The following is a 10980-nucleotide window of genomic DNA, read 5'->3' as shown; positions in this document are numbered from 1 at the left end:
AGCTCTGTTTGGATAATGAGTGTTGGTAAACTCCTGAACCTCTCCCCATTCGACAAGAAAAGTTTTGTCAACTTTTACTCCTGATGATTTCTTGCTTTGTTTCAATTGAAATCACCTTTCTGTTTTTTTAGAAGCCATGATGCATTATAAATGACTTAACTTGCCAGATTATATGATACGAATAATTCTTTATTAATTAAGATCACTAAACACTTCTACGAGCTACTCTCGCTCTGTTTGTTTTTTACAACCTCTTTTCGTCCCGCCACCTCAGCATCTACGCAATTACATTTCGTTTATTTGAATCGTCAACATATACTGTATTACATTACATTTAATGTTTATTTAAATCATCAACATATATTACATTACATTTCTACTTCAGATATACTAATAATACATTCTAATAACACTAATATATCCTAAAAATAGCAGATTGTCATTGGAAACGGCAAAAGAGTGGAAACATCATTCGCACTTGTTCGATAAAAGTCCATTGTTTGTCTCACGTAACTGCTGAACGGAAAGTCCATTGTTCGCAGCAAGTCCGTTGCTCGAGTCACGTAATGGTCAACCAGAAAATCCGTTATTCGCAGCGTCTGTTATTCGAGGCGTACGTTATACGAGGCACCACTGTATATGAATTTTGTGGCTTATCTGTCAATTTTGTAATTTGCAGTTAGTTTTTCTAGTCTTAAGTGTCAGGTCCACCTGTGGCCGAGTGGATAACACGACCGATTACCAGTGTTCAGTGATGTATTTGTGCCTTGTCAACAGCTTCGCAACATGGAGTTTTCAGGGTTGTTTTCACGTTTGTAACACCAAAATAGGGGCCAGTTTTCCATAGAAAGTCCTGGAAGGCATTATCCCTTGGCAGGTTGCCCACGTGTTGCATTGCTATATACAGACAGACACTAAAAATGTCTTTAGCAAATGTGAAAAATCATTTGTGGAAGCAGATATATGCATCTGCCAGTACGATTTTATTGAAATCGATAACAGCATATACAGAGTGTAGCTGAATTTTTTGCCAATATTTTTGTCCTTAGGTAGATGTTTGATACTTGTATTAAAACAAGTTCTAGAGTGGAAAACAAGCAACAGTGTCTTTTTTGGCAGGAGGTTTAAAATTGGCTTCTGATCAATGATTTGGCAAGCCATATCTCAAAAAACTAAGCTGATTTTGTAAACCTTTATAAAGGATGTTTGGTTTGTTTTTTAAACCCTAGAATATATTCCTATTGGCACAGAGTTCAGTTACACCCTATATATATACTGTGCTTTTGTTATTGTTCCATTCTTTTTTAATATGTCGATCTATGTTTTAATCAATGTAATTAGACATGTCTACTGGAACAATGTAATTATTTTCTATTGGATAGAATAAGTTTTAACTCAGTAATGCCGCTATTGACTGAAAGCATAAGATTCAACTTATACCTTGAAGACTAATAAGTTTGCAGTAATTTGTTTACTTTATAAAATGACTCTGCAGAGGACTATTTAAATGCTGATTATTTATTTTGATGTGCATTAGTCTCTATAGAAGTTAGAAATAGAGTGGTTGACTCTCAAGTCCCTATCATTTGATGTATATAATTGACTTTAAAATTTTATTCATTTTTTCCATATCTTTGTTTCATTTATTTTAATAAGACAGGATATGATTCACAAATCAGTAAATGTTATTTTTTCAATACTATTTGCAGAATTTTATCCTTTGGATTTTGTTGTTTATCATAAAAATTAAATGTTTGGTTTAGTTTGATGTGTTAACTTCATCCCCGTCTTATCAGCCCTGCCCATGAATGTGAGGAAAAGTGAGCTGTGTAGCTACACAGCTCATCTTTCCTCACATTCATGGGCATGGCTGATAAGATTGGGATGATGACTAAAGAAGTCATTACACAAAGACAAGTCAGCTTGATCTTCATAAATCTGTGTAATCTGAGTACAGAGTGTATTTGTTATTGAACTTTATAAATTTTTAGATAAAAATATAGTTAATGATTGTTTAATTTCATTGAAAATGTATGATTAGAGAAATAATTTAACTTATGAAATTTTATACATATAATTTAAATGTAATGAATAATTTATTGTTAAGATAAATTTTAACAGTTATTTGTAATCAAATATTGTAAAGTCAGAAAAATTAAAATATATTGTTTAAAATTTTTAAATATTTTAAATTAGTGTTTTCTTTTTTCTAGAACACATTCGACATCGCGATCAAGATCGCCGTCTCCAGTTGAAGGAGAGCACATCACATTCATAACAAGTTTTGGAGTTGGATCAGACGAAGAAACTACTGCAGATTTGACAAAGAAACAGACATCACAGCAATTACAGACAAAGAATCTTGGTGGCAAATTATCAGAGAAGACACTTCGGTCGGTAGATGGAAACTGCTTCTTTACTTGTAGAACTGTGGCTGCAATCCCTTTTTACTTACACGTCTAGAAACTCCTTATTCTGACCCCTGTCTTCGGTGCTCCTGAAGTTAATTTCCGATGCAAAAGACATTGATATCATTGTGGTTGGTACACAACAAGAGAGATTTGGATGTTTTTCTTTAAAAATTTAAAATTTTACATCCAGATTTCATAAATCTGAGAGAATAATTTGTATTATTTCAAAAATCATTTATATCAAAGAAACCCGAAAAAATTATTTGCTAGTGTTGCGGAATGCCATTTTTTCAAGAGAAAAATTAAAAAGAGCATGTTTTGGGATTATTACTTTCACAGTGATTAAGTGTAATGAAATGTAAATTTATTTAAATTTTGAGTTGAATCTATCTGTTCTTAAATTCACGAAACATGTATTTTAATGGTTTTATCATTTTCATTGATATTTCTTTTCTTACGAAGTGGAGAAGAATCATCATCAGTACTAGTAGACTCATCACAACTAATNATTTAAACATTTGCATTTTAGTTGATTCAAAAATATAAATAAAGTGTACTAAGTTTGACAATGTTTCTATGACTTTAGAAATATGTAAGTTGATTGCATAAAGACTTCTATGTGAATTTAACTAAACTAATATATTCTTTCTGGGTCATAAATGCACTTACACCACTTTCATAATTATTGAACTATAAAATTCATTAAATTTCTATTATGTAAAACTTAATGTCAATTGAAACACATTGTGTTTTATTCTGATTTTTGTTAATACTATTTTATTTCTTGTTATTATATATGGTTTATTCTCAGCATTAAAAATATTTACTTATTGTTAAACTATTTTATGATAAGTTTATCATTATTATAAGCTTACCATTAGACACTGCTTTTCATTTAGATTCATTACATGGATTTTTTTCCATTCCATCAAATTGTACATTTTTTGGTAATATTTAGTTTTACTCCTCTGTTCTAAACAGCTGTCTTTAAATGATATCCACACTGAAAGGGAGGGAGGGGGTTAAGACAAGTCGGACAAGAGGGGTTGAGTATTAGTGGACATCCATTTATTTCATTAAATTTTATACAGTATGCATTTTATTATATTTATTTCGAAGTTTCTTGTATGTTTCATTTCTACTTATCGTACCTATCATTCATAAAATGATGAAGGTTTTAACAGCGGGGATAGAGTTATGTTGGACATCCATAGAGGGAAAGGGGTTACAAAAACTTGGACAAACTGGGACAAGAAGGGGAAATAAAAATTTCAAGAAAAATGCACATGTAATTTATTGACAGCCTAAGTGCTTAGACTGTAGAAAATGGACTTACACCACTTTCAAAATCAATGATTATGCAATGTCATTTACTGATAAATTTTCAATTGATCAAAACTTATGGTTATTTTTAAATGTTAAGCGTGAATTGTTTATAAATAAAAAGTTCACATTAAATTGTATGTAATTATGTGTTTTCTCAATTTTTTCCAAAAATGGACAATTTTTTCAAAATAATGGACAATTTTTTCAAAATGGACAATTTTTTCAAAATAAACAGTCCATATTAGTAAATTACACTCTATGCTTGTATTTTGAGTCTTGCAATCCTTATTTCCGGATCAGTTTACAGACCTGCTTCTGGCCTGTAAATTGGCCAAAAATGTTTGTTCTATGACTAAATTTATTGCCGGAAAAGTACAAATGGTGGTGTTTTTTTATTTTATTGTGAAATCTCAGGTTATTAAAAGAATTTTTTGAGTCGGCTACTTTTTAGAAAATTTTTGGCTACAATAGCTAAAAACATTGGCCCGCTGTCATACTTGAGACAGAAAATTGTCACTTAAGCAGTTTGAGTTTGACACCCCTGCTTTACACTGTAGTACAGCATGCACTTTTCAGCATCTGCATTTACACTTTTTTTCCTCTTCTGTCTGATTTCCAAGATCCTCTCCAGATATGCACCAGTCTTGATGGAAAAAATTAATTTTAATTGTATATAATAATTTATATAATTACTGTGCAATAAAAATCAAGACATTATTTAATATCTGATAATTAGGTACATTTAATGACTGAATGAAATGAAAAGTAATAAATTTATATTTCAGTTGGTTAAAATAAGTTGGTTTTTTTAAATCAAGATATATGGAAAAATTCAACATTAACAGAATAAACCCACTGCTTCCATATTTAAGCTTATAAACATTTAATTTTATGAGTCTAGAAATTATACAAAAAACTTAGTTTAATGCAATATAATTGCTTTCTTAAAGTTAAAAATTTTTAATGTTAGTGTTTTAGTATCTTCAAGCAAGTGTTGCTCACCTTTAGTAATATCACATTACAAGACCTCATATTACATAACACCTCAAGGAGCCTTAAACAGTCCCGTACAATTTTAATGCAAGTAAAGTGTGGGCGAATGTTTTTGATCTTCATCAAGTCTGACATTCTAAATTACATATATATGAAGTCACGTTTTCAATAGCACTTTTCTTCTCCACATTCTCATCATTTTGCATATTTTCTGTAGCAACTTCCTCAAAACACTTCCAGAAACTGTTGTGTATTTTAATGGTTTTATCATTTTCATTGATATTTCTTTTCTTACGAAGTGGAGAAGAATCATCATCAGTACTAGTAGACTCATCACAACTAATTTTCAGAGCTTCTAAAAGAATTTTTTGTTTTGCTCTTTGCGTTTGACTAATCCCAGGAAACTGGTTTTGAAACGCGGGTCAAGAAAAGTGGCAACCAGATATTTGTCATTCTCATCAATGTTGAACCATGTTGCAAGCTCAACTTGTAGTGAACATCTCATTCTCAATAAATTTGGTGTTCTATCTTCAGTCTCTTCCTTTCCCAGGTATTTCAACAATGTGACAACATGTGGAATCACTTCAGAGATGCAGGAAATACCTGAGCTGGTTATTTTCATAATCTCTTCGAACGGTTTGAGGAGTTTTATACATTGTTCCATTAGCTCCCACTGAGAAGGTGTTAAATTATTTAAAGACTCGTGATCAGTTATGTACAAAGATACAGCTTGCTTTTGTTCTAATAATATGTAGAATTCCAGCATATGCTTACATCTTGTACTAGTTAGTGGTTTGGCAAGTTAAGTTCTTGGCGGATGCATTTCAGCTTTTCTTGTGCTATACCAGAGTGGTTAAAATGGGTAACAATTCATCTTGCAGCAACTACCATCTGTGTTATTTCCGTTTGAGACTTTAGCAATTTCTTGACAGCTTGTTGCAGTGAATGAATAAAACAATTGGCAGAATCATATTCTGCGTCTCGTACACCTTTTTATCATATTGGCTCCACTGTCATGGACAAGTAAATGGATCTTGCTATGAGGAATATTTCATCTTTCTGCAATAGCATTGAGTTCTTTTGCAATATTGGTACCAGTATGTGAGCCAGAAAACAGCTTAATCGCTAAAATGCCATGTTCAAGAATAAACTCTGGAGATATCCAATGCGCAGTGAAACTCAAACTTTGGTTATTGTGCTGACATGTCCAAATATCAGATGTCACTGATACTGCTGTTGCTCATGAAATACTAGATTCAATTTTATAGCAAATTCTATTATATATATCAGGAATAATTTTCTCAGTCATGTAAGTGCAACCAGGTATTTTGTATTGAGATACTGCCTTTTCCATAAGCCTTTTAAAGTCGACTTGTTCAAGAAGTGATAATGGTTCATTGTCTAAGGCAATCATTTCACTGATTAAATAATGATATTTTATTGATTTTGGATCATTAATATCCCATAACAATTTCCTGTCAGTTGTTTCCTTCAGAGTTAACTGTTTTTTCCTGATGTACCTGGTACTGCCAGTATCTTGGAATCGGTAGAAGTAAAAGTATCATCATTTTTGCTGCCACTTGCTAAGGGAGCAACAGTTAACATAGTGTACTGCTCGGCATGTTTGCTTTTAAGGTGGTTTTTCAAAGACGTAGCTGTAAACAAAAAAATGAACACAATAATTAAACAATGAAAAATCTGACATCAAGAAGGGAATTCCCAAACAGTACTAGCTTAAACTTGTATTATTCTGGCTTCACTTAAGCCTCTGAATTTCAAAGATAATAAATAAAATGTATATTTGAAAATAGGACTTATATCAAGTTTATTAATGAAATACTGTGTGTGAAATAAAGTACCGGGCAAAAAAAAATAAGAAATAAAAAATTACAAATACTAAATATGTCTAAAATTGTTTCACTTAATTAATACGTAATAAGATTTTACTTACTTGCTTTCTTTTCTTCTCCACCACTCGAGATCTTGTTGTTACACAGCAAACACACAGCAAGTTTATTATCTTCACTACAAATCTCATAATATTCCCAAATAGGTGGTTTTTTTATTATTAAATGGTGCCATTTTGTAAAGCTTTTGGCGAACAAACAGTGATATTTTTTAGTAATAAGGACTATTAGTAACACAATTTGATGTAACAATGAACAAATAACGCATGTCATGACACGATCTACTTGCAAATGAAACAAATGTGCCTGCGGCATCGCTACCGCACTCACTGCAATGAGACAGGTTGTAACCTGTCACTTGCGAAATGTACACATACTTTGCCAAACATTTGGCACTTTGGCCAAGAGCGTAGCCGAATATTCGGTATTCGGCAAAATCACTATTCGTGGCATCTCTAATTTTAACTATAATATAAAATAACATTCCAGTACAGAATGCAGCTCTTGCATATTTTTTGATAAATGATATATTGCTCCTATCCTTACAAGGTTTGGTCACTTCCGATAAATACTCTTTAATAAGACTCCAGAGAAAATATTTGTATTATTGTTGATAAGGTATCTCTGATGAAAAGGAAAATCTTGATAAATTTCTTATGTACTTGCTCTTTTCAACATTAATTTTATGACTGATACAAAATAATTTAGATTTTTTCATGGTTATCATACTTATTATTTCACTGTTTCCTAACAAATAAAACCATTCAAAATTAATGAGAGTTTTTTTATATGCAAATTGAGAAAAATAAAAATTATAACTAGGATCCAATATTATATAATTGGTGTATTTAATCATTATTTTTAGTCTTGTCTTAAGTTGCTATTGTCAAAGTATCTTTATTTCTCTTCAGCAATAAAAAAAATACTATACAGCAAGTCCTCACTTAATGTCATTTTATTATAACTTTGTCAAGGAAAGATAAGATTACATTTGTAACCATTTACAATTCTTGTTGTGAATTTTTTCTGCAAACAGTAAAACCGATTGTACAAGATGGAAAATAAATGCCAAAGGTTGCAAAAATGATCCAATAACCAATAGTAACCAAATTATGTTTGTATACATTATTTAGCCTATTGTAAAATAATCTCGTTGTGACATTAAGCAAAAACAATGTATAATTTCCAAGAACCTGTCAATAGCATTAAGTGAAGGCTTGCGTTATACACTTTTTTGTAAAGGTTGATCTGAAAAATATTATAAATACATTAGTATTTTAGCTTTAATTTTTTTCTTCAATATTTCAGCACTTAAGACAATCTTTACATGAGATGAGGTTTTTGTCTAAATTTGATGATTTTTGCCCATATCTGTTGTATAAGATGTTATTATTAAATAATTCGAGATGAAGTTTTGTCCAGTAGGCAGCGGTCATGAATTTAATGATATACTGATATAGTAATGAATAAAATGATATATTGATACAGTGAGATGCAGAATGTGTAGATGTTAAGTATCTGTTGTTATAAGCAAGCAGTCACATAAATCACAGTCCATAAATGATTATTTGCAGTTTCTGTTATCCCTGGTTATCTCTTAGCAGTACAATTACAATGGTTATCAGCAATACATGATTCTACTGTGAATTTAATTTTTAATTGGGCTGCAATTTGAAAAAAATTGTAATTTATAAATTCCCACTGTCTGTCCTTCCTTAATCTTGAGAACAATGTTAGATAGATGAAAGTCAAAATCAGATATGGAAAATTTAGGGGCAGGAGACCCCAATTAACTATATACAAACTTCTGCTTTGGGCCAAAAGTCACATTATTTCGGTTCAGAAATTTTCTCCTGAACAAAGTTACATGACTGGCATGACTTCATTGTTAACAGGAAAAGTATGATGTACTGTACTGGTGCAAAACGTTACTAAACTTAAGTGCATTGTGATGTAATTTAAATTTAGAATATTCTGGGAAAAAGCTATAGCCAAATTGCTTTATATGTAATCATTAAATTAGCCTTATTACAGTCTGGTAAATAATCTGGCAATTCATTTCGCAATGGTAATTGAATGGGATGATGTATATGTTATATATTTTTCATATTACTTTAAATAGCTTGAAACTAATTAATTTTCATCAAATAGAATTTTATTAAAATTATATACAGTGGTGCCTCGTACAACGTACTTAATCCGTTCCAGGTGCACGTCCGTTATACGAAACGCATTTTCCCATAGAAATACATGTTAAAACATATAATTCGTTCCGCAGCATAAAATAACCGTACTGTACCATAAAAAATGAAAATGGAGCAGACACCAATTATGCCGGGTAGTCAGATGATGTGAGGAGGAGGTGGAAGAACACTTTCTTTACACATTCATACAGATACAGACTTTTTACACATTGCAGCGGGTCTTTTTTTATTGTTTTTTAATCGGAGTCAGATTCAGGAGAGGCTACCGGAACTTGCAGGGTCAACTTCTCTTGTTCCATCCTTTGTTTTTTGCCCGCTGGCTTCTTGAAAAACATGACCAAGGTGGTCTGTTTCTCTTTCTTCTTTAACACCTGTCGGAAATGACGGACAAAGGTGTCATCGTAGAGATCATTGATCCTGTTGGCCTCAGCTCTGTTTGGATAATGAGTGTTGGTAAACTCCTGAACCTCTCCCCATTCGACAAGAAAGTTTTGTCAACTTTTACTCCTGATGATTTCTTGCTTTGTTTCAATTGAAATCACCTTTCTGTTTTTTTAGAAGCCATGATGCATTATAAATGACTTAACTTGCCAGATTATATGATACGAATAATTCTTTATTAATTAAGATCACTAAACACTTCTACGAGCTACTCTCGCTCTGTTTGTTTTTTACAACCTCTTTTCGTCCCGCCACCTCAGCATCTACGCAATTACATTTCGTTTATTTGAATCGTCAACATATACTGTATTACATTACATTTAATGTTTATTTAAATCATCAACATATATTACATTACATTTCTACTTCAGATATACTAATAATACATTCTAATAACACTAATATATCCTAAAAATAGCAGATTGTCATTGGAAACGGCAAAAGAGTGGAAACATCATTCGCACTTGTTCGATAAAAGTCCATTGTTTGTCTCACGTAACTGCTGAACGGAAAGTCCATTGTTCGCAGCAAGTCCGTTGCTCGAGTCACGTAATGGTCAACCAGAAAATCCGTTATTCGCAGCGTCTGTTATTCGAGGCGTACGTTATACGAGGCACCACTGTATATGAATTTTGTGGCTTATCTGTCAATTTTGTAATTTGCAGTTAGTTTTTCTAGTCTTAAGTGTCAGGTCCACCTGTGGCCGAGTGGATAACACGACCGATTACCAGTGTTCAGTGATGTATTTGTGCCTTGTCAACAGCTTCGCAACATGGAGTTTTCAGGGTTGTTTTCACGTTTGTAACACCAAAATAGGGGCCAGTTTTCCATAGAAAGTCCTGGAAGGCATTATCCCTTGGCAGGTTGCCCACGTGTTGCATTGCTATATACAGACAGACACTAAAAATGTCTTTAGCAAATGTGAAAAATCATTTGTGGAAGCAGATATATGCATCTGCCAGTACGATTTTATTGAAATCGATAACAGCATATACAGAGTGTAGCTGAATTTTTTGCCAATATTTTTGTCCTTAGGTAGATGTTTGATACTTGTATTAAAACAAGTTCTAGAGTGGAAAACAAGCAACAGTGTCTTTTTTGGCAGGAGGTTTAAAATTGGCTTCTGATCAATGATTTGGCAAGCCATATCTCAAAAAACTAAGCTGATTTTGTAAACCTTTATAAAGGATGTTTGGTTTGTTTTTTAAACCCTAGAATATATTCCTATTGGCACAGAGTTCAGTTACACCCTATATATATACTGTGCTTTTGTTATTGTTCCATTCTTTTTTAATATGTCGATCTATGTTTTAATCAATGTAATTAGACATGTCTACTGGAACAATGTAATTATTTTCTATTGGATAGAATAAGTTTTAACTCAGTAATGCCGCTATTGACTGAAAGCATAAGATTCAACTTATACCTTGAAGACTAATAAGTTTGCAGTAATTTGTTTACTTTATAAAATGACTCTGCAGAGGACTATTTAAATGCTGATTATTTATTTTGATGTGCATTAGTCTCTATAGAAGTTAGAAATAGAGTGGTTGACTCTCAAGTCCCTATCATTTGATGTATATAATTGACTTTAAAATTTTATTCATTTTTTCCATATCTTTGTTTCATTTATTTTAATAAGACAGGATATGATTCACAAATCAGTAAATGTTATTTTTTCAATACTATTTGCAGAAT

General features: G+C 31.9%; 1 protein-coding gene across 1 annotated transcript in view; it reads left to right on the top strand.

The window, feature by feature from the left end:
- LOC111618895 (CLK4-associating serine/arginine rich protein-like) overlaps positions 1-10980 on the top strand; it is a 71542-nt gene that overhangs the window by 36944 nt on the left and 23618 nt on the right. The window contains exon 11 of the mRNA XM_023360521.1: positions 2214-2457. Within this exon, the coding sequence (XP_023216289.1) occupies positions 2214-2457 (244 nt within the window). The remainder of the gene's footprint in view (positions 1-2213; positions 2458-10980) is intronic.

The sequence above is a fragment of the Centruroides sculpturatus genome, unplaced genomic scaffold (assembly GCF_000671375.1).
Source record: "Centruroides sculpturatus isolate CEXI.00-Female unplaced genomic scaffold, Cexi_2.0 scaffold58, whole genome shotgun sequence".
NCBI classification, from domain to species: domain Eukaryota; kingdom Metazoa; phylum Arthropoda; class Arachnida; order Scorpiones; family Buthidae; genus Centruroides; species Centruroides sculpturatus.
Note: the sequence above shows the minus strand (reverse complement) of the source record. Positions and strands in the feature narration are given on the sequence as shown.